Source organism: Lepisosteus platostomus, chromosome 13 (genome assembly GCF_059453375.1).
Source record: "Lepisosteus platostomus isolate fLepPlt1 chromosome 13, fLepPlt1.hap1, whole genome shotgun sequence".
Classification (NCBI taxonomy): Eukaryota; Metazoa; Chordata; class Actinopteri; order Semionotiformes; family Lepisosteidae; genus Lepisosteus; species Lepisosteus platostomus.
In genome coordinates, this window is record NC_142623.1 from 35,340,956 (window position 1) to 35,365,689 (window position 24,734).

At 32.8% G+C, this 24,734-nt stretch overlaps 1 protein-coding gene across 2 annotated transcripts; it reads right to left on the bottom strand.

Annotated features, from left to right (window-relative positions):
* Positions 1–73: 73 nt before the first annotated feature.
* On the bottom strand, positions 74–22,830 carry LOC148650511 (cell adhesion molecule CEACAM3). 2 transcript variants are annotated; one of them, XM_088604378.1, is made up of 13 exons: positions 21,240–22,830; positions 20,573–20,842; positions 18,543–18,857; positions 17,926–18,195; positions 7,236–7,547; positions 6,550–6,819; positions 5,641–5,754; positions 4,488–4,802; positions 3,824–4,087; positions 3,166–3,270; positions 2,628–2,717; positions 611–721; positions 74–385 (listed from the first exon to the last, which is right to left on the bottom strand). In XM_088604378.1, exons 1-13 carry the CDS (start codon positions 21,634–21,636, stop codon positions 240–242), a joined length of 2,979 nt encoding a protein of 992 aa, XP_088460504.1. In that variant the 5' UTR covers positions 21,637–22,830; the 3' UTR covers positions 74–239. The 2 variants fall into 2 exon arrangements, with proteins under 2 accessions (XP_088460504.1, XP_088460505.1); XM_088604379.1 differs by lacking the exon at positions 5,641–5,754 and having other exon boundaries at positions 21,240–22,828.
* Between the last annotated feature and the right edge of the window lie 1,904 nt (positions 22,831–24,734).

Genomic DNA, 24,734 nt, shown 5'->3' on the forward strand with positions numbered 1-24,734 from the left:
AAGATATTCTGAAATGCAAAAATTGTGAAGTGTGCATGAAAAAACTACAGATCTAGTAGCATAAATACAAAACTAACATCATGTAGGAGTTTGATTTTAAATAATTTAACATCAACAGTAACTTGATTTTAGGCCGAAACAAACAGAACAAAAGTTACATTCCACAGAACAATCCATTAGTTTAGTTTATTAAACATTAAAACGCATGTGAAATATTAGCCAGGAAGCACAAGATTTTGTTAATTAGAATATATCACATTATGAGACAGAACTGGTGATGAATTTGTTTGTCTGGCGATGCCAGTCTTCTTAATGTGAATCTGAGCATAAACTACATCAGAGCTGTCTTGGGTCTTCACTTCTGTATCAGTATGTTTTTCTTCCCCTAAAAAGCATTAGAAATGATTAAGATTATTCCATGACTGTGGGAAACTTTCCACATTAATTTATACGTACTACATAATCTTGTTACATACTTGATATACAGCTCGGAAACTGAAAATGCTCTTTGAATAATATCCTTTGCTTTGTAACGATACAATACAATTAGCTCATGCTGTGGCTTTCAGTACTGTATACTGAATTTAATGCTTTGAAGGTCCACACTTGCCTTGGTCAGACAGATCCTTGTTGAGCTGCAGCAATTTGAATCCGGAACTGTTCTCTCCAAGTAACCTCTTCTTTCGATTCAAGGTATTACTCATTTCAACATATTCTTCCTCTATTGGTAAAAACAAAACCAAACAAAATGGTTCCTATTTGTAGACTACAGGAAGTAAGACAAAAGGGGTATTATTAGCACTGAACCACTTTCTTTTTTCTTTTTCTTTTCATATGTCTCTGGATATCTTAAATTGCTTTCACCTTTTATACGCACAGCTAACTAAATGTCATCCCTTAACATCTCAGTAGATCATGATCACATCATAATCCTTAGCTGTTCCTGTGTCTGTGATGGCTTTTAAGGCCATGTAATAGTAGCCATAACACTAATAACATGTAAGATCGTCTGCAAATGTCATAAGATTCAGCAGGTCCAATCCAATCCATGAACAAACATTCTCTCGAGGCAACAATATGTGTGCAGTATACATTGCAGTGTATTCCTTTAAAAGAATTGTAAAGGAAACAATAACATTCCACGAAGGCAACTCACACTTAATAATAAAGTAATATTAAGTCAATATTTACAGTAATACTATGTTTTGTACCTTATATTATTGATGTTAATTTGCTAGAAGGACAAATGGCAATTTATTTGTCTGCCATTCTTGGAGTTGTTGTTTAATATTGAGAACAAAAATAAAAACATACTGTACCATTGGTATTACTTCACAACTCCATGGTGATTAATCAAAAGTGTATCCTCACTTCCGTGTATCCTTGGAACAGTATTGCATTGTACAGTACAATGTTATATCATTGTTGAGACTTTGATACAGTATGTGTGGTGGTCTGGGTGGTTGAATGCTATTAAATATTTTTTTAGCATTTCTGAGGCCAGTTTACGGCTCTTCGGTTGAACTTCTGCTTTGTTCAATTTGTTGTGTTGAAGTGCATATTCTTATAATAGCTTGTGCTGTAAGAGTAATGGGGGGGGTGCTTGCCTTGGTCTGGAGTCTTTGTCTCAGGTGCTATTTCAGCAGATGAAAAACTGTGCTGCTCTGATATTCTACTTGTTTCTGCCATATTCTGTAGGCCCATGTCAACATATATGTCTTCTAAAAAAGAAAAAAAGGCATGCTTTTCTGTACTTGAAACACATACACAGTTTGTGCATTACTGTTAAAAATTTTAAAAATTTGGCATAACTGTAAAGCTCAGTTGACTGACAGAGACTGATATTTGGTAAATGACCTTCACAAGATTATAGTCCGTGGTTATGCTGTCATGCATCTGAGTAGTTTTGTGCAACTTTATTATTTTTAGATACACACAACTATAACTGCCTATGGAATGAGCTGCATATTTCTGAGCACTTTAAAAGCTCAAATGTTCTTGCAAAAAGGAAATAAGGATGATAAGAATAATTTATATTTGTACCCACTAAGGAAACAATTGGATGGGGCTGATTGGTGGTTTAAACAGTAAAAAAGCTCATGTAACCCTATGATGTTGAAATTGTTTTGTATTGAGCTGATATTACCTGAGAATTCACTGAGCTCCAGTAATGTCATTCATACCTGAAGACTTTGTCAGACTGAACTATACTAAATCTCATATACAACGTACGATATATACAGTACATGAAACAGAGTTCTATTCATTTCATTTAAGGCTCACTATTTAAAGAAAAGAGTCAATGTTTTGAGACCATAAAAAAGTTGATATAAGAAGCAATTGCATTTATGAAAAGGGTGAAGAATAAAAAACAGTGATATATAAATGCAATAGTCTTGATGTTTATAATTGCATCAAGAGATTAAAGTATTAATTACTTATTATTTAGTCATGTTCATAGACAGAAGGTGGTAACCTCTTTGATTCTTCCAAGCCATTTTTCACTAAAACTTTGGATTTCTGTGAACTATAGGCAGACGACGTAATATTCTCCCAAATTAATAAGCACAAATAAAAACTTACAAGAAATCTGCATTTATCATAAAATATTGTTTGGATAAACTTGCCTTTTATGGCTGGTTCTGTTGATGCCAATGATGGGAAAGACGTACATTCTCCCTTCCCCTTACTTTCTTTGTCAGCTACATTGTATTGCTCTTTTTAGAATAAGAAAAGAACATGAATAATAAAAGATTTAAACAACTGTAATAATACAATTCTAAAAAGTATCATAAATTAAATTTCACATTGATTAAAAGGTGCAATTACAGGAAAATTTACGTTTTGTGCTTTTAAAGATTTAATTAAAAATACTCCTTTAAATGTGTTTCTGTTTACAATGAACAAGTAAAATTTTAGAATACTTGCAAACCATGTGTTATGCATAAATGATATATTAGGACTTACGAAGGATAATGAGCAACAATGACAAATGAATTTATTAATTTTCCTTAGTGAAAACTAACACAAACCCATCATATAACACTAATACGTAATTTATTAGACATTCACCAGTGCTCAACAAGCTGTATTTTCAGTAAAAAAGTAGTCATTCTTTCTCCTATTCTGAAGTGTTACCATTGATTTTTACTTTCTTTTTCCTACCTTTATGAGGCCATTTTTTTACTTTACTGGTTATAAGGAGGATCCCCAAAAACAACAAAGCTGTGATGAGAGTTCCACTGAGGCAGAATAAGATTGTGAGAAGACCTGGTTTATTCAAGAAAGAGATAATCAATGTTAACATTAATAGTGCACAAAAACAAGTCACAGAAACAAAATACAAGGGTTATTTGAACCTCAGCAAACAGCATTTTTTGTAGTTTTGTAATTATTTTCAAGCTGTAGTGATAAGCATTCTCTTATTCTTGTTGCATACAATGTTTGCATACAGTATGTGTGCATATTTATTTATTATATGGTGCACGTTTTGTTCTTTAATTTTATGAGCATACACCAACATTAACACAATAGGTTCCTGGACCTGCACATTTTACAGTTTACATCTCCAGGAATCGTATGCTTTTTTAATGTCTTATTGACTTGACCATGTTATGTTTCACAGCAGTGTAATATGAGTATTGATATTCCATATCTATTGCTTCATCTAATGGAAAAATGGTTTCATTTAACATTTTATTTTAATGTAACAGTTTACTTGAAACAAAAAAATCAATGATAGAATTCTAGGAAGATTCAAATGTCAAAAATAACATAAGGCAATGGCTTTTTCATTAGGACAATTTACAGTAGGATTCAGAACCTGTTGATGTTGAAAAGCAAGAAGGCTTCAGGGGAGCACTTGTCTGTCTGCTGATGTTATTCTCCGCAGTGCAGTAAAGCTCCTCAGAGACATTTTTGATTGCAATAAGAACACTACGTCCATCATCAGTGGTTCCAAGGCTGAGTGGGGGCCCATTTGAACTCCACTGAAAAGAAACATTATGTCCTTCCTGCACTGTGCACACCAGTCTTACTGTTCCTTCATCTTGACAGGATGCTTGTATAACTGGCCGCGAGACAGGATCTGCAATTGAATTCAGTACTTGGAAGATATTACACAAGTAGTTGATATTACACTCAAAGGTGCATATTTTATAAAATATGCAAAATAGTTTCAATGTTATGCTGTGTTAAGAGGCAAACGTAGTTGATATTAAACCCCAAACTGCATATTTTCATAAAATATCAAAAAGCATCAGTACAATACACTATACAATTATATTTACCTATGTAAAAAAAATCAGATTGTTTTATTTTCCTTATGTTCAGACTGTATAATATTATTGTTTATTTTAATTTTCCGGAGGAATTAAAGGAATTAAGGAATCTCATGTATTAATTTTAATGCAGTGCAAACCCTGTTAACATTAAAACGGGTTCAGAGACTTTTAATTTCCAATTAACTACATTAAAAAAAGACTCACCTTGTACCTCTAGCCTGACACTGCCCTTGAACATATTTTGTCCTTCTTTATTAAATACTTCTAGGATGTAAGATCCACTGTCCTCTTTCAGAGGTTTGTCCAGTCTCAGGGTGCCGTTGGAAAATACTGTTGTTCTATGTTTGTACAGATTATGTAAGGTAATATTACCATGTTGTAATTTTGCCACTCTAATGTCTTTAAATTTCCATACCAAATCGTTTATGTTGGATGATGGTGTTTCTGGTATGAAAAGAGACACAAACTCTCCGTGGTTTCTGGTTACAATCACATACTCTTCTTTTGCTCCACTGGTGACTGAAAACAAATACAGTATACCATTAAATAATCATATGAGCCACATTTTACAGTCAACATTTATAGAAGGCATAAGAATAGGACACTACTTCTTGCACAGTTAAAAAAACAAAATAAGAAGATCTGGAGCAGAAGAGCAACAGTAAACCAATAGTAAAATAAGAATACAAGCATACATCAGTCATGTTTATCACCTTATGCAAGGATTTATGTGAGCAGTGAGTCATTAGAAGTTGATAATGGCTTTCAGCAATATGTGGTGTTTCACTTTTGATTAAGAGAAGTACAGCATAAGCATTCTTCCATTTAAAAATATGCTAATATTAGGTTGCATAACCAAATGTTCTTTAAAATGGTACATGGTACATGGTACCATTTTATTAGAAAGTAAATGATTATGTGCACTTAAAACACTGTGTTGTACATCCCAGTTCACATTTTTCATTTATATTTCCAAACATTACAGAAGTTCAATGTTAAATACATACTTTTCTGATGATCCTGCTTCCTGTTCTTGCCTCTAAGTACTAGCTTATTAGGTCCAAGGTAATAATTTATGAAACTGTCTATCTTCATGACATTGTGTATATATTTATTTGCATTTTTCATTTTTCAATGTCATGCTGTGTTAAGAGGTAGTAGTTGATATTAAACTCAAGGTGCATATTTTCATAAAATAAAGCTAAATATTTTTCAATGCCATGCTGTGTTAATAGGCAAAGGTAGTTGAGAGTAAATCCAAAACTGCATATTGTCATCAACTATCAAAAAGCATCAGTACAAAGCACTGTACAATTATATTTACTTATTTCAAAATTTCAGATAAAGAAAAACTTACAGTATGCAGTCTGAAGAAATCTCAAATAAAGGAGCAAATTAAGCAGACGTGCATTAAGGAGATACATTCCAAAGTCAATTGTGTGCAAATGACCACACGCTGACCACGAAGTTACTCAAAGAAACAAAAAAGACATTGCTAGGGGCTTTTATTCTGGGACTGACAAAAGGAGTAGGAAAAAGGTCAGTTATTACTCATCACACATCATTACTTAAAAGTTCTGGATCTAAAACAGGAATAAGGTGTTTCTCTGTAGTGTTTTTAGTAAACGTGTGCAACTGCACATAAGAACACTTCAAATTAATGCAGTATCTTTTTATTTCTGTTTTGTAATGTTTTGTAGGCACCAATTTCCAGCCTCTTTTTGAAGAAATTCAAAACAGAAATGCTCTCAAAACAAATGATAAAACCTACTGTAGTATATTGTGGTAAACCACCATCCCTATTTACTATCTGTTAATAGCAAGGACTCTTTTGCAAAAACATGCCCAAATAAAAAAATTAACATTTTACATAAGGAATGAAGCAGACATAGCACAAATGTGTTCCTTCTTTTGGCATGTTTATTAAGAAAGAAATTATTTTAAGCCCAGCGCCTCACACAACAAAAAAGACAGGGAGAAATGGGAAGTTAAACTGGGTTACCGTTGGGTTTCCAGGCATTACACTGTAATACAGAATTTTTATTTCTATTTATTTTATGAATAATGGATTTGCTGGTGAAGTTAATTTAAGTATTTCCCATTTAAAAATTCAAAATGACAAACAGATTGCTTGTGATAATACCCTGAAATAACTATGTAGCTATGTGTTGTAAATACTGTAAGTGAAAGATTGGAAAAAAGAAGAAAGTATCAAAAAAAAGAATTTGAATGAGATTTTCACTAAAAAAATGAAAGATTATAAAACCTGTTTCTTTCCAAGCACACGAAGGTTTGAAGGGATCACTTGTCTCGCTGCTGACATTGTTCTCTGCAATACAGGTAAATTCCTCAGAGTTATTTTTTAGCACTGCTAGAATTCCACCTCCATCATTCCTGGGAGTGAGCATGTTTTCAAGTGGGGTTCCATTTACGCTCCACTTGTAAGAAACATTATCTCCCTTCTCCACCACACACATCAGTTTGACCAGCTCTTCATCTTGACAGGATGAGTTCACAATAGGTTGAGAGACTGACTCTGAAAAAAAATAAAAAAACTTTAAAACACAACTCCTGAACTGGTAATATAATGTAGAATACTCTGAGCAATATGTATGTTTTTCATTTCACTCATTTCAAAAATGTCTCCCAATTATTAAAATCATATAACTGGAAAATTAGAAATTTTGTTATGAAAACTTCAACTGTTGTTGCAGCAACAACCAAGTCTAAAATCTGATCAAATATAGGCATATTGATATAAATTTTATCCGTTGATATACTGTATACGGTATGAGACTTAAATCATGCACTATAAGATATCTTAAAGGCCAATGTAACATTCTTTCCTGTAATCATTTTTTTAATTATCTATATACATTCTTATCATTGACACATTCTCTGAGGATTTTCATTAAAAATGAATCAATAGCATACTTTATTAAAAGGACTTACCTTGTACATCAAGCCAGATGTAACCCTTGAACACACTTTCCCCTTCATCATAAACATCCAGGGTGTAAGTTCCACTGTCATTTTTGATAGGCTGATCTAACCTCAGGGTTCCGTTAGAGAACAGAGTTGTTCTGTTTTTGTATAAATCATGCAAAGATGACTTGCCATTTTGGAACTTTGCCACTTTAAGGTCTTTAGTTTTCCATTCTAAATCCTTAATGTTGGTCAGTGGCATGTCTGGTAGGAAAAGATACACAAATTCTCCAATATTTCTGGTTGCCATTACATGTTCCTTCTTAGCTCCACTAGTGCCTAAAAAACATATATTCCATAAAATGAATAAAAGCATGGTATCGTCGTTTTATTTTGAACGTGGGCAATGCAAAATGTTCTGTGTGACAGAAATATGCATCTGGTCAAATAAAGACAAACAGGAAAGTGAAAGATAAGACAACACCAAGATAATTAAACACAAGCACATATTCTTTGTTAGTTACATACAGTAATCTCTGTCTTTGCTGTATTACTTTTTGTAACCAAGAGCAATTCATTTCTAATATTGTGTTATCAAATTACAATATAATATGATCAAATCTCAGCAAACTTCATAATGCTTTAATACACTGCAGTCCTTAGAGCTAATGTAAAAACTAAGTTTTCCTTTAAAATCAAAAAGTCAGTGTTTTTTGTTATGCAGGTCTAGAAAATATTTTTAATTTTGCAAGTTATTTCTCTTTGTTTATTATATACAAGAAACAAAAAAACTTACAGTTGGCGAGGTGAAGAAATGTCACACAGAGCCACACATTCAACAGACATGCGTTAAGGAGAATCATGTCAATGCCCAGTGCAAGCAAATGAATTCAGGCTGAGCATGAAACAATTAAGGTCATATAGGCCTGTTTTTTTTTTTCTTTTGACCAACCACAGAAAATGAAAACAGTTCGGTTATGAGGCATCGCTTCTCCAAATTCTGTCGCTCTAAAATAGGAATACGGTATTTCCTACTCAATTCTTTAGCTAACATGTACAGCAGGTTTCTGGTAAAACTGTTACAATCTGTTCACGTTCGTCTTGTCGTCTTTTATAAAGACCATTGTCCACCTTCTTGACGTTACCTGCCTATTATAGTACAGACAGAAAACTTTACTTACAGAAGAACAGATACACTGTTGGATAATGGCTTTGATGTTTTATTCCTTGAACTGTCTTATTTTGTGGATTAATGCATGAGAAAAGGTTTTGTAAAAGAGTGAAGGACAGACTTGTTTATCTTGATTATTTCTTCCAGATCCGAAGAACATTTATAATACACACAAAAGTGCACACAGACACAGAGATTTCAGAATTAAAATTTACCCAATCCTGCAGTTTTACTCTTGTCATTTCAACTAATGACAATTAGTTTACTAATAACAATTCATTTACTTAGTTATAAAGTTAATTCAACACATAAACTGTATGCTTAAAAAGGTGCATTCATTGAGTTTTATTAGCATCTTGAGGCCAAAAATGAACATTACTGTGCACTGTATATTAAAGCAGAGATAATTGCGGAAGATGCATGTGCCATAAACTCACGTGGACAAACTTTCATTGGAAAAGGAAAAAAAAAAAGAAATACCATGATTAAAAACCTTTGCATGTCCAGAAACAAGTAGGTTTGAGGGCAGTGGTTGTTTTTCTGCTGATCCAAAATCTGACTATATCGCATTATTATGACCTATTTCGTTTGTCTTCTGTTGTCTTCTACAATTGCATGCTTGAGTACTTAGTCTTTTTAACATCACCTCTTTATAAAAAACAGAGCAACACCTTCATCTTACCTTCTATTTAGGTTGTTGCTAATCACGTGCTCCAGTATTCATCTTTTGCTTTGAAATCTATTTTTAGGCTTACTGAACGTTTCAGTGAAATAATCTCTAAAAAAGCCCATCTTATCTTAAATGTACAGTAGCTGCATAGCAGTTAGATATTTGTGCTATTTAACTTACTGAAATACCCACTTCTGAGAACTGAAATTCGTAGCTGCTGTAGCATTTAGTAAGCTTCTCAACCATTACAAGGGCGGTCTTATTAATTTCCTTTTTCAGTTGTTAGTGCTTTATTTAAGTGGTATAAAATAAAATGTATAAATAAGATACATTTACTAAATTTCAGGAGCCTTTTACTCAGGCCTGTAGACCTCACAATGAGACAGGCAGTAATGTGAACCCCAAAGCAACAAGCGAACATGGAGTAGATGCCAAACTAGATGTCAGGGGTGTAACTAATTTTAGACATGGGCACCACAGGGTTCTGCATGCCACAGCTCACCCCTGTCCGTTGGTAAAATCAAGCATCAACTGGGGCACTGGTGTGTTACCTTTTAAAATTATATTATTTTATCCACAAGGGGGAGCAAGAAGAGAGCTAAAGATATTGGAACACTCATTTTTTTTTACTATAAGAACTGCATAGGAATATTTACCATGCTTGTGAAATTGACTACGTTAAAGTATTTACCATATTCTTGAAAACAGACATGAAATCTGAATTTTATTTTATCTGAATTTGTAAAAACATGCAAATAAATTCTGAATGTGTTTCAGAACAACAACATTAAACATGCATTTTGGGAGTTTTTCACAATATTAAATTTGTTTGCTGAAAAACACATCTATAATTACTTCTTTAACAAGAAAAGCATCTGAAGTAATTTAGTTAGCAAAGATGAGAGTTCACATGAACATCAACCTGATATTACACACTTAACCAACACTTCATTGAAAACACAATTAATGAGTTCAAACTGTTTGAAAACAAATACTCTGAATCTTAAAAAAAAATAAACTTAAAATAAGTGTTAGATCAAACAACACTGTCCAGCTGGAGTGATCTTATTTCCATTCTGTGTTCTTTACCAGGATTTATATCTTCTGAGCAACATTAAATTACATAAAATGTTCCCTTGCTTTTTCTCTCTGTAAAAGAATATGCATTAAAACTCCTGCATAAAAAAGACTAGTGTGCATTGTGTACACTATATACTGTAGTCTACACAGTGCACTTCAGACAGTAGGTGTATAGTATATAGTAAAGATATATTTTTAAGAAAAGTAATGTCTTTTAAAAAAACTTTGTTTAGACGTGTGGATCTGTGGAATTTTAAGTGTGTTACTGCTAGTCAAGGCTTAGATTTTTTTCTCTCAGTGTTAGGGTGGAGGGCCTTCTATACTGTACATCAGTTAAAATTGGTCAGACAAAGCTGAGTTGATTTATTTCACTTGAATCCTGAATGTTTGTTCTATTTGGTTTTTCTGCATTTTCCTGGTAAAATACTAAGAGTGAAACCTGATAGAATTGCCTCTATTAAGAACAATAAAAATAGTTCAGAAGCTTATCTAATTTGAAATAATTAAATAAATACTATATCTGTGTGCTTCTCAGATCCAATTATTTGGTACAAGTTTTCCAAATATTATCTTAAATATTATTAGTAATTCTAACTGTTTTCCAATATTTTGTTTTATTTTCATTATACATTCAAACAGTGGATTTCATTGCGTTCTCTTTTGCTAGTCATTTAAACACTTGCATAATAGAAGAGATTTCTTTTATCTTAGGGGCAATCCAAAAAGAGTAAAACAAAAGTATGTACTGTATCTTCCGAGCTGTTAAAGAAAAAGCAAAATACTGAAATTAATCACACCTCCCCTTTCATGCACGTGAGGAGTATTGAGAACACCAATACTCAGCTGTAACTTTCTCTACCTATTTTCTAAAACAATAGAGAAGTTTTATAGCCTCATTATAAAGCAGAAGAACAACAGCTTGAACCAATAGCTTAACCAAGGCTGCAGTTCCAGATCACATATTTTACTCACGTTTTCTAACCTAATGTCTCATCTCAGAAATCCAGGTCTCATATGAATCATCAGATATCTTACACCTCTTATGCAGGGTATGCAGAAATATTTAGAAAATGAATGACATACTGCATACACACAGCTGGCTGAATTATATGATTTAGCAAAACTGCTGTTACTCCTGTATAAATTTAAAATATTCAGTTCTGCAGTATTCTCTCGAACACTGTACATGTGCATAGTTACACTTACTATTTTGGTGTATTTTTGATTGTTCTCAAACTACAACATTTAAAAATCTAATTTATAAACTACATAAATCCGATCCTAGCACACTCAAAATCTCTCACTCTCTCACTCAAAATCAATTTATATTCCATATATTTAGATGACTATTAAAAAATAATGTTTTCAATTTTCCAGATGAATTATTAAGAAGTGTAAAAAATGTATACTTCTGTGGCTGCCATTGATGGGCCTGTGATGTGAAAATAAGACCAGCACAGACTGTAAGGTATACAGATCTGCCACTGGCATTGTTTTAAACACACATGGTAAAATTAACTCACCTAACAGATTATGTCCAAAGTGTAAATCAACTGTATGTAGTGTACTACTTATCTATGCAAAGATGTGTTTGAAATATCATACAGTGTATTCTGTACTCTCAAATATTGAGTTCTGACAGACGTCTAACAGAATTGACATAACATTTTCCTCATGTGGTGCTTTGAAGATTAAAATTTTTTAATGGTGAGTCAAAGATCTTCTGGGAAAGACACTATTTTTCACTCCTCAATATACTGTACAGTATACTTCCTACAGACTATACAATATACGTGTCCCTCATAGTAAATAAACATGGGAATAAAAGACATTAAAAATAAACATGCTCAAATGATCACTGATACCTCTTAGACAGCAACAAGGTTGACATTAGTATACATATCAATACAGAAGAATTAATGTGACTTCTAAAATAAAGAGGAACATACAGTACTGTATATACTGTATATTGGACATCATTTCCTTAACCATTATCATTAACAATGTACTGTAAATTATGAATGAATGGAGAAAAAGCAAAACTATTTCTTACATCCATTTTACAATATATCTTCTTTTTATTTATTCACTTTGATTGTTCAGAAATGTATTTTTTCATTAAAAGGTGTAGTAAGTGATTTTCCTTATCTGACTTAATTCTCACCTTTGTTTGGCTTTCCTTTGGATTTCCTCCTGTCTGTGTATCCATGGAGAAAAGCTGCGGTATGCAAAAAGATGAATTCCTAATGCAAGAAATTGTATAGGGCTAATAAAGAAACATTATTATTATTATTATTATTATTATTATTATTATTATTATTATTATTATTATTAGTTTACCCATTACATTGTTGCAGTTTTTGTGTTCTATTGAGTTCTATTGTTTGTTAACTTGTTAAGTTTGGCCTGTTAAATGAAATTGATAAGCTTCTTTTCATTCAAACTTTAGAAGAAATTTAAACTCAACCTCGGTTGACTCTGCCTCTTATAATATTTTCACTACTGCGAGCATACAATAATGAGTTGCACGTTAGGACCGGCAGAGAGTGAAATCTTGGAAACTCTTCATTACACCTTTCCAAAATGAGAACAAAATAAAAATCGTTTCCATTGGTTGGTCTCTTCTCTTCAGAGTAGTTGCTGAAAAACATTCAGAGAAGTAGGGAATACCTGAAGCACAATCACACCCTCAGCACTGCTATCTATCGGGTTAGGGTTAGGGTTACTGAATCACTGATACGAGATGTCTACAAATGTCGTTAATGCATTTTAAATCCAAGCAGAATGAAGAATTTCATAGAAATTTCAAGTTTCATTGACATGTTTATTTTTTTACTTTTTCCTGAGAGTGAGGTTAAGTACTATGTCATGCTCTGCTACAGAAACACCATCTCAAAATTTTTGTTTTGAGTGCATAAAACATTGAAATTCGATTAATTTGGCCGATTGAAATAGACTATTCAGATTTATTTCATTCAGACACTGCCTGAAATGTAACCTCAGCCTAGGTAGACTCTATCTCTAATACTACTATCACTTCTGCGAGCACAATGATTTGAATGCCAGGACCTGCAGAAAGTGAAATCTCGAACATTCTTCACTTAGCCTCAACACGAACAAAACAAAATAGCAATCGTTCACCTTCAATACTCCTTTCTCTCATGATTCTTGCTGAAAAACATTGAGAATAGGATGTAATGTCTGAAGCAAAACCATATCCTCAGCACTGCTATCTCTTTGGTTTAGGGTTAGGGTTAGTGAATCACTGGTCCCAGACGTCTATAAAAGTCGTTAATGCATTTAAAGTACAAGGAGAATTAAGAATTTCATGGAAATTTAGAGTTTTATTAACATTTTTATTTTTTTACTTTTTCCTGATAGTGAGGTTAAGTACTATGTTATGCTCTGCTACAGAAACACCATAATTTTGACCATTGAAATAGATTATTCATATAAATTTCATTTAAACATTGCCTGAAATTTAACCTCGACCTAGATAGACTCTATCTCTAATACTACTACAGTATGACTACTGCGAGCACAATGATTTGCACGCCAGGACCTGCAGAGAGTGAAATCTAGAAAATTCTTCATTGAGCCTCAACACGAACAGAACAAAATAGCAATCTTTCACCTTGAATATTCTTTTCTCTCATGATTCTTGCTGGAAAAACATTCATAATACTGTAGTTGGTAATGCCTGAAGAAAACTACACATCTTCAGCACTGCTATCTATCGGGTTAGGGTTAGTGAATCACTCCCAGATGTCTATAAATGTCGTTAGTGCCTTTAACGTCCGAGGAGATTTAAGAATTTAATGGAGTTTCATTAACATTTTTGATTTTTTACTTTTTCCTGATAGTGAGGTTAAGTACTATTTTAAGCTCTGTTACAGAAACACCATATCAAATTTTTCCTTCTGTGTAACTGGGTGGTTATGGAGGGGATTTTTGAAATCTGACACTAAAATTGGTAGCTGTCGCTTTAAGAGATGCACGTATGAGTGACGTCAGTGCGCCAGTAATTTTGGGAGTGGACATCGTGAAGTTGAGCGTGGTGTGTGGCTACGTGTGATGTGAATGCAGCGAGCGTGTTATTCTTTGCGTCTTGGATTAGACGAGATCAAAGAGGAAATTGCCACTACCGTATTTTTTCTTTGTCTTTGTTATTTTAGTAGCGCTTTGTGCATCCTGGTGTGTGTACATCTCCATGTATATCTATGTGAAGCTTTTGGGTTAAAGGTTATACTGTACCCAATCTAAGTCCTGTAACAGAAAATAATACAACCACTCATTTTTATGATTTCATGCAGATCCAGAATAAAAAGAATCCCCATTTAAGTTTATTGTAGTACTGTGTTCTTTCCCGGGCTACATTTGTTTACAAAAAACATTGAAACTCGATTAATTTGGCTCATTTAAATCAATTATTCAGATTCTTTTCACTCAGATATTGCTAGAAATATAACCTCGACCTAGGTAGACTCTACCTCTTATACTGCTGTCACTACTGCGACTACAATGATTTGCACGCCAGGACCTGCACAGAGTGAAATCCTGAAAATTCTTCATTGAGCCTCAACAAGAATGGAACGAAATAACAATCTTTCACCTTCAGTACTCTTTTCTCTCATGATTCTTCTTGAAAAACATTCAGAATAGTACGTAATGTCTGAAGGACAAATTCATCTTCAGCACTGCAATCTATCAGGTCAGGGTTAGTTGTTCACTGATCCCAGATGTCTATAAATGTCGTTAATGCATTTTATGTCCTCGGATGAGACTTAAACTTAGGCTCTGACTCTCTTTCGTCATTAAAAATTCCCAGTCATCCTGGGCAAATTTCCCCCTGGCCTTTACCCATCATGGCTTCCTGATAATCCCCATCTACTGTATGAATTGGTAACATCAGTGAGGAGGATATCCGAGTGACATCTGATGTGTGTTAAGCGTACTGGCGCACTATGGCGGCTGTCGCATCTTACTGGTAGTGCTGCACATTAGTGTTGGTGTAGGGGAGTCCCCATTACCTGTAAAGCACTTTGAGTGAAGTATTCAGAAAAGATCTATATACAGTATGTTTAAGGAATTATTATTATTGTTAAAGCTGAATCTATTTTCAAACTGAATTTAAAAACATGACTTAATTATGACGAATGTGTTTCAGAACAACACCAACAAATATCAATAGTATCACAAATATTAAAGTTGCTTGCTGAAAAACACTATCTAAAATTACTATTATTATTATTTCTTCAACAAGAAAAGCATCTGAAGTTATTTATTTAGCAAAGATGAGTGTTAACATGAAAACCAACCTGATATTACACATTTCACCATGCACTTCATTGAAAACACAATTAATAGGTTTTTGAAAAATAAATGTATTAAATTTGAAAAACTTAAGCTTAAAAAAATAAACTTAAAAAAATAAAATTTAAAATACATGTTAGATCAAACAACACTGTGGAGCAATTTTTTTTCCATCCTGTCAGGAGCATGATTTTGAAAGTAAACCTTATACATGCACTGGGTCTCCCATTCTTTACCAGGATTTATGTCTTCTTCTGGAAAACATTAAATGAGATCAAAATTTTCCCTTAGTTTTTTTATTTCTCTGTAAAATAATATACATTAAAACTCCTACAGTACATAAAAAGACAAGACTAGAGTGCATTGTGTACACTATATTCTGTAGTCTACACAATGCACTTCAGATTTCCGAGATGTGTTAAGTATATAATTAAATATATCTATATATACTGTATATATTATTGAGAAAAAGTAATGTCCTTTCAAAATATATTTGTTTGTGACTGGTAGATGTGTGGCATTTAAGTGCATTGCTAGCCGAAGCTTAGATTGTTTTTCTTTCATTGTTAGGGTGGATTGTGTCTACAGTATACAGTATGTCAGTTATAATTGGTCAGAAAAAGCTGTGTACTGTTATTTCACTTGAATGCTGAATGTTTGTGCTCAATGAACAGCTTGATTTGTCTGAGACTATTTGGTATTTCTGCATTTTCCTGTTTAAAATACTAATAACAGTCAAACATGACAAAACAGCCTGTGTTAGTGGTAAGAACAGTAAAATTAGTTCGGAAGTTTTATATTATTTGAAACCATTAAAACTTTCGGATCTTTCAGAACCTCAGATCCAATTATTTGGTACATGTTTTCCATATATCATTTAAATATTATTTATAATTCTGTTTTCCATTGCTTCATTTCATTATCATTATACTGTAAATTCAAACAGTGGATTTCACTGTGTACACTTTTGCTAGTCATTTAAACACTTGCATCCTAAAAGATATTTCTTAATGGAAAATCAGGGAGTGTATGTACTGTATCTTCCAAGCTGTTAAAGTAATAGCAAAATACTGCCATTAATGACACCTCCCCTTTTGCTTTTGCAGAATAAAAAAATCGCAACGGTGATTTAAAGCTCTCCTGTGAAAGATATTTTTCTCTCCTTGATAAACACTCCTAAAAACTAAATATCTGCCCTCATAGAAATTAAACAATTTGGGAATAAACGACATTAAAAACAAACATGCTCAAATGATCATTGATCATTAGGTATACATTAGTATACCTATTAATACAGAATAATTAATTTTAAGAGGTTAAGAAAGTGATTTTCCTTATCTGACTTTATTCTCACCTTTGGCTTTCCTTTGGCTTTATAGATCAGGAGGAAAAGCACAGAAGTCAAGAGAACCAACGCAATGAGTGTTCCAATCATACGTAACAGTGCTAAGAGAAGAAGAGAAGACCTGTTTTATTCAGGAACAGGGAGGATGAGGAATGTCACTGCCCATATTCCATGAAAATTGGATAAATTATACAGTTGATCAGTATTATTAATTTGCAAATACTCCAACTACTTAAGTGTTAACGTTTCCCATTACTTTGTTGCAGTTTGTGTGAGTGCTATTGTTTTTATGTGTACAGATGTGTACATATGCTTTGGGTTAACATAGATATACAAGCACATTATACCACAATGAAAATAGATCACACTCACGCACACTCACTCTAAAGTAGCAGATCTAAAATAAGAATATAGTCTTTCTTGGTAAATTCATTTGTTAACTTGTACAACTGCACAACTTAAAAGCTATAATTCTGACAGAAAGTTTATGAAGGAAAGAGTGTGTTCAAGGGCAGCATCTGACTAGATGTATAAGTTAACCCTAAACCCTTTATAAATATACAGTACTATTAATTTTGAAGAAAATCCTTATCTTTGTCAATAATAATAATAGATAATTAATAAGATTATTACCTGAAGATTCTTGACCAAGAAAATAAAAAATATAAAATATACAAATTACTCTGACCTTTCTTTCTTATATAACAGTAAATAGTTATTGTAATTATATACAGTATGATACATGATGTAGTTTTCATATACAGTATATCAGTGTATTTTATATATATACAGTATATGCCTGTATACTGCATATTAAATTTTAGTTTTCGTCATTGTCTTGTTCTTTGAGAAACTCCACAACATAATTTGGACAAGGGTAGCATGTCGAATTATTAACTAACATCTTGACTTGTCAGTGTTATTTTACAGATTAGTGTAACACTGGTATTGATCTTCCATGTCTGTTGCTGTGTAGTAAATGATGGAAGAAATGGTTTCATTTAACATTCATTATTAATGTGAAAGTCTACTAGGAACATTAAGCTGAAAACAATAGATGATAGAATGCTCAGATTCAAATGTCACAAATAACTTAATGCACTGACTTTTTCATTAGAAAAAAAATTGAATTGAGAACCTGTTGATGTTGAAAAGCAAGAAGGCTTCAGGGGAGCACTTGTCTGTCTGCTGATGTTGTTCTCCGCAGTGCAGGAAAGCTCCTCAGAGACATTTTTGATTGCAATAAGAACACTACGTCCATCATCAGTGGTTCCAAGGCTGCTATTGAGTGGGGCCCCATTTGAACTCCACTGAAAAGAAACATTATCTCCTTCCTGCACTGTGCACACCAGTCTTACTGTTCCTTCATTTTGACAGGATGCTTGTATAACTGGCCGCGAGACAGGATCTGCAATTTAATTCAGTAATTGGAAGATATAACATAAGTAGTTGATATGAAGGTGTATATTTGATAAAATATGCAAAATAGTTTCAATGCCATGCTGTGTTAAGAGGCAAACGTAGTTGATATTAAACCTCAAACTGCATATTTTCATAAAATATCAAAAAGCATCAGTACAATAGACTATACAATTATTTTTACCTATGTAATAAAATTCAGTCTGTATAATATTGTTGTTCCAGAGGAATTAAGGAATCTCATGTATTATTTTTAATGCAGTGCAAACCCTGTTAACATTAAAACGGGTTCAGAGACTTTTAATTTCCAATTAACTACATTAAAAAAAGACTCACCTTGTACCTCTAGCCTGACACTGCCCTTGAATATCTTTTCTCCTTCTGTATTAAATACCTCTAGGATGTAAGATCCACTGTCCTCTTTCAGAGGTTTGTCCAGTCTCAGGGTGCCATTGGAAAATACTGTTGTTCTATGTTTGTACAGATCATGTAAGATAATATTACCACGTCGTAATTTTGCCACTCTAATCTCTTTAAATTTCCATACCAAATTGTTTATGTTGGATGATGGTGTTTCTGGTATGAAAAGAGACACAAACTCTCCATGGTTTCTGGTTACAATCACATACTCTTCTTTTGCTCCACTGGTGACTGAAAACAAATACAGTATACTATTAAATAATCATATGAGCCACATTTTACAGTCAACATTTATAGAAGGCATAAGAATAGGACACTACTTCTTGCACAGTTAAAAAAACAAAATAAGAAGATCTGGAGCAGAAGAGCAACAGTAAACCAATAGTAAAATAAGAATACAAGCATACATCAGTCATGTTTATCACCTTATGCAAGGATTTATGTGAGCAGTGAGTCATTAGAAGTTGATAATGGCTTTCAGCAATATGTGGTGTTTCACTTTTGATTAAGAGAAGCACAGCATAAACATTATTCCATTTAAAAATATGCTACTAATAGGTTGCATAACCAAATGTTCTTTAAAATGGTACATGGTACATGGTACATGGTACCATTTTATTGGAAAGTAAATAATTCTGTGCATTTAAACCACTATGCTGTACGTCCCAGTTCACATTTTTCATTTATATTTCCAAACATTACAGAAGTTCAATGTTAAATACATACTTTTCTGATGATACTGCTTCCTGTTTTTGCCTCTAAGTACTAGCTTATTAGGTCCAAGGTAATAATTTATTACATTGTCTATCTTCATGACACTGTGTATATATTTATTTGCATTCTTCATTTTTCAATGCCATGCTGGGTTAAGAGGAAGAAGTTGATATTAAACTCAAGGTGCATATTTTCATAAAATAGGCAAAAACGTTTTCAATACAATGCTGTGTCAATAGGCAAAAGTAGTTGAGAGTAGATCCAAAACTGCATATTGTCATCAAATATCAAAAAGCATCAGTACAAAGCACTGTACAATTATATTTACTTATTTCAAAATTTCAGATAAAGAAAAACTTACAGTATGCAGTCTGAAGAAATCTCAAATAAAGGAGCAAATTAAGCAGACTTGCATTAAGGTGATCAATTGTGTGCAAATGACCACACGCTGACCGTGAAGTTACTCAAAGAAACAAAAAAGACATTGCTAGGGGCTTTTATTCTGGGACTGACAACAGGAGTAGGAAAAAGGTCAGTTATTACTCATCACACATCATTACTTAAACGTTCTGGATCTAAAACACGAATAAGGTGTTTCTCTGTGGTGTTTTTAGTAAACTTGTGCAACTGCACATCAGAGCACTTCAAATTAATGCAGTATCTTTTTATTTCTGTAGGAACCAATTTCCATCCTCCTGGTGTTAACTGCCTGAAGAAATTCAAAACAGAAATCCTCTCAAAACCAATGATAAAGCATACTGTAGTATATTGTGATAAACCACCATTTCTATTTACTATCTGTTAATAGCAATGATTCTTCTGCAAAAACATGCACAAATACAAAAAGAAACATTTTACATAAGGAGTGAAGCAGACATGGCACAAATGTGTTCTTTCTTTTGGCATCTTTATTAAGAACGAAATTATTTTAAGCCCAGCACCCCACACAACAAAAAACACAGGGAGAAATGGGAAGTTAAACTGCAGTTATTAATACCATTGGGTTTCCATGCATTACACTGTTATACAGAAGCATCATTATTTTATGAATAATTGATATGCTGGTGAAGTTAATTTAAGTATTTCCCATTAAAAAAATCTAAATGACAAACCGATTGCTTGTGATAATACCATGAAATTACTATGTAGCTATAGTACAGTATGTATTATGTGTTGTAAATAAGTGAAAGATTGGGAAAAAGAAGAAAGTATCAAAAAATGAATTATAAAACCTGTTTCTTTCCAAGCACATGTAGGTTTGAAGGGATCACTTGTCTCGCTGCTGACATTGTTCTCTGCAGTACAGGTAAATTCCTCAGAGTTATTTTTTATCACTGCTAGAATTCCACCTCCATCATTCCTGGGAGTGAGCATGTTTTCAAGTGGGGTTCCATTTACGCTCCACTTGTAAGAAACATTATCTCCCTTCTCCACCACACACATCAGTTTGACCAGCTCTTCATCTTGACAGGATGAGTTCACAATAGGTTGAGAGACTGACTCTGAAAATAAATCAAAAAGTTTAAAACACAACTCTTGGACTGGTAATATAATGTAGAATACTCTGAACAATATGTATGTTTTTCATTTCACTCATTTAAAAAATGTCTCCAAATTATTTAAATCATATAACTGGAAAATTAGAAATTTTGTTATGAAAACTAAAACAACCAAGTCTAAAATCTGATCAAATATAGGCATATTAATATAAATTGTATCCATCGATATATACTGTATGAGACTTAAATCATGAACTATAAGTTATCTTAAAGGCCAATGTAGCATTATTTCCTGTAATATATATTTTTTTATTATCTATATATATTCTTATCATTGACACATTCTCTGAGGATTTTCATTAAAAATCAATCAATAACATACTTTAATAAAAGGACTTACCTTGTACATCAAGCCAGATGTAACCCTTGAACACACTTTCCCCTTCATCATAAACATCCAGGGTGTAAGTTCCACTGTCATTTTTGATAGGCTTATCTAACCTCAGGGTTCCGTTAGAGAACAGAGTTGTTCTGTTTTTGTATAAATCATGCAAAGATGAGATGCCATTTTGGAACTTTGCCACTTTAAGGTCTTTAGTTTTCCATTCTAAATCCTTAATGTTGGTCAGTGGCATGTCTGGTAGGAAAAGAGACACAAACTCTCCAACATTTCTGGTTGCCATTAAATGCTCCTTCCTAGCCCCACTCGTGCTGAAGAAAATGATCAAAACAAATGAAGAAAACCATAGTGTCATCTTGTATTCAGTAATTACTGAGCTCATGAAACCATGACACATCTGTATAACTTTGTGAACAAATTTAAATAATAAGAAGCATCTGGTGCAATCAGAAACAAAAATATGAACCAACAGTAAGATACAGCACTTGAACACGTCTCCTTGCTATAGTAGACATGTCTCTACACTACATTTACTGTTTACAGGCTCAGCGAGCGACAATGGCTTTGTGATCTCAGAGTAGGTTCTGTTCATGGTTTGTAAGGGTTTAGGGGAACAGTGAGCCACCAGATGCGAAGTATGATTTTCAGCATTAAGCAGTCGATGACTTTTCATTACGAGGTGCACAACACAAACATACTTCCATTTTAAGACTCAGTTGGAATAGATATACAGATCTATTTCAGAATGGTGCATGTGCTGTCAGTATTAGAAAATAAATACTTCCATTACATTAAACACTTTTGATAGCCACGTTCACTCTCAGGTGTAATCTGCAGCATATGAATGCTGTTTTTTTCTATTTTTGTTTTTATTGTAATACAGAACAGATAGCAAGTGTTTAATATTATTTTTCCAGACTGATAATATTTCTTATACATTTCATATTTAATAACTTTTTTATGATTTGCTTCTAAAGTACAAAGTGATGCTTTATATTGCATATCAAATTATACGAATACAATGTGTATACACTGTACTGTATATCCACTAGATCATTTTAAACATTTGCAATGCTTTAACATAGTAGGTTAGTGTTTATATATTTTAGTAAACGATTTCTGAATGTCATGCAGCCTAAAGAGGCGCAAATAAATGAAAACTGGAAGGTGTATATTTTCATAAAAAATCAATAACCAACTGTACAAAGTGTTTCAAAATCACATTTACCCCTGTAAAAAGTTCAAGTTATTATTACTTGAGCACAGAACAAATCTTGCATTCTCACAAAAACGAGAAAATTAAGGAAGTACATTACAATATCAAGTGTGTAAAAATGACCAAAGACTGTACAGTACATAGTTGTACTCAATAACACAAAATAGGTGATGCTGACAGGGTTTTTATTTTGGGACTGACTACAGGAGATGTCAGTTATCATTCATCACATATGATATTTCTTTGTAAATTCATTACTTAACCAATATAACTGCACACTTGGGTATTTATGATAGATGCAGTCCCTTTTTTATTACTCAATGTTTTTTTTCCAGTTTGTGTTCTGCTGTGTTTTTAAATTAGTTATTTATATTTGTAAAGTTAGTACTCAGTATATAGAATATTCATAACTTCACAATGACAAATATTTTTGTCTACAACAAACAAAACATACATTATTATCAAAATATTTTTGTCAAATCAATGTGTTTTCTCTTTACATGTTTTGTCCACAAAGGAGTGCTAAAACTCATAGATGAAATGGATTAATTTTGTGTGATTTACTGTATAATAAAGCTAAGGTACTGCATTGCATTGATGTAAACAATGTAGTATATCATAGTACCATCTTAAAGTCATAGGAAATAAAAACAAACCTAGTAGTATTTCTTAAGATGATAAATTAATAGTTCATGCACTAGATTAAAGCTTACCTCAGTACCTAGGAATGTATGTTGTGCTATTTTTATGATCTTTTAAAATGCATTCTGAAATGATACTTTTTTACAGTATTTAAATAGTTTACAAATGGTAGAAATGAATCATAATTTGGATTTATTTGGACCCTTCTGTGTTTTTGTTTTCATTGGTATTCCACTGCAACACCTCATCACAATTACATGAAAAATCCAGTAAAATAACTGAAAGAGATGAGGTGGTGAATGATAGAAAGGACTAACGGGTATTTAAGAGACAACACCCTTGAAACCCTTTATTGCTAATAAGACATCATTGCGAAACATGCTGTACCAGAAATATTCTTTATACTGAACCTGAGTTGAGGCCTAAATTACAGTATGTACAGTATGTAAAAAAGCAGCTGCCTTAGAAACAATACGTGAATGAGATCCATAAAGCATGAAACAGAAACATACTGTATAAGAAAGAGACAGGAATATCACATTGTCATAGAAAAAAAGAGAGAAATATCACATTCCTATTGATTAATGAAGTGTAAAACTCTGTTTTTACAATTGATTTGTAAGAGCTTTAATTCGATTCTCAACTACAGTCTCAAAACTGAAGATACAGTTTGACAAAGGCCTTTTTCTTTTTGTGTTGATGCTGAAGATACAGTAAGTGCAGGGGAATTGGTATTTTTGATCTTGCTTGTAATAAACCTTGCTCTTTGTTAACTATGGCAAGACGCAAAACCACATCCCCTTTAGATTTGCGTATACTTTATGCAGTTGTTTGACACTTTAGTTTGGCTGTAGATCACAATTACATGAAAAACAGGTTTCTTTTCTCTCATCTTTTTGACAACTTTATTTGCTGCTTGAGTGCAAACTTCATCTTCTGTGAAAACACCCCTATCACAATCACAATTGCAAACTTAAATTAATTTTTATCCACATTTTTCCACATTCTTATGACAAATGAAATGGAAAATGTAATAATTCCCTGTCGTACATTAGTGCACCTGTTTGCTAAATCTACAGACATTTTTAAACAATGTCAAGTCAAAGGATATCTTAAGGTATCAAAGTGCTGAGTTCAGATTAGAAAGTTTAATGATTATATATGTTACATACAACAAGGTAGAAATGTGTCACATTGCTTAGGTTTTTGTATTTACAAGTTGAAATCTATTAAAACTTTATATACAGTATGAGCTTCAAATAAGTGTGATAAAAAAGTGACAGTTTTAATGAAAATGCAAGAATTAAGAGTTTTTAGAGAAGTGTCAAATACACAAGCTATATTATTTTAATATATAATATTTATATAACATTATATAATGTAATATTTCTCACTGTTTGTCAACCTTCTTATGATTCATTCTACAATCAAAAGCAAAAGGACTCTTGCCACAAATGTTAGAATGCCCCCCCTTTAAAATGACTAGTGTTTCTTTACTGTATCTCTTAAGAAATCCAAAAGTTCTTCCGTTGTGTTTATGAAAACTAATATGTCTCTATCCTTTTTAACGGAGCAGCTTAAGGGTGTTACTGTACGTAACCTGGTTCCAATGTATGTTATGAGACGAAATAGAAACA

What these genes read in the sequence shown, in the direction of transcription:
- LOC148650511 (XM_088604378.1), bottom strand. Translation starts at nt 21,636, where the DNA reads ATGTGTCATGGTTTCATGAGCTCAGTAATTACTGAATACAAGATGACA. An exon ending in GTGTGCTTGGAAAGAAACAG is followed by an intron (nt 5,755 to 6,549) that starts GTTTTATAATCT and finishes TGTTTCTTTGAG; the next exon opens with TAACTTCGTGGTCAGCGTGT. An exon ending in CAAGGATCTGTCTGACCAAG is followed by an intron (nt 386 to 610) that starts GCAAGTGTGGAC and finishes AATGCTTTTTAG; the next exon opens with GGGAAGAAAAACATACTGAT.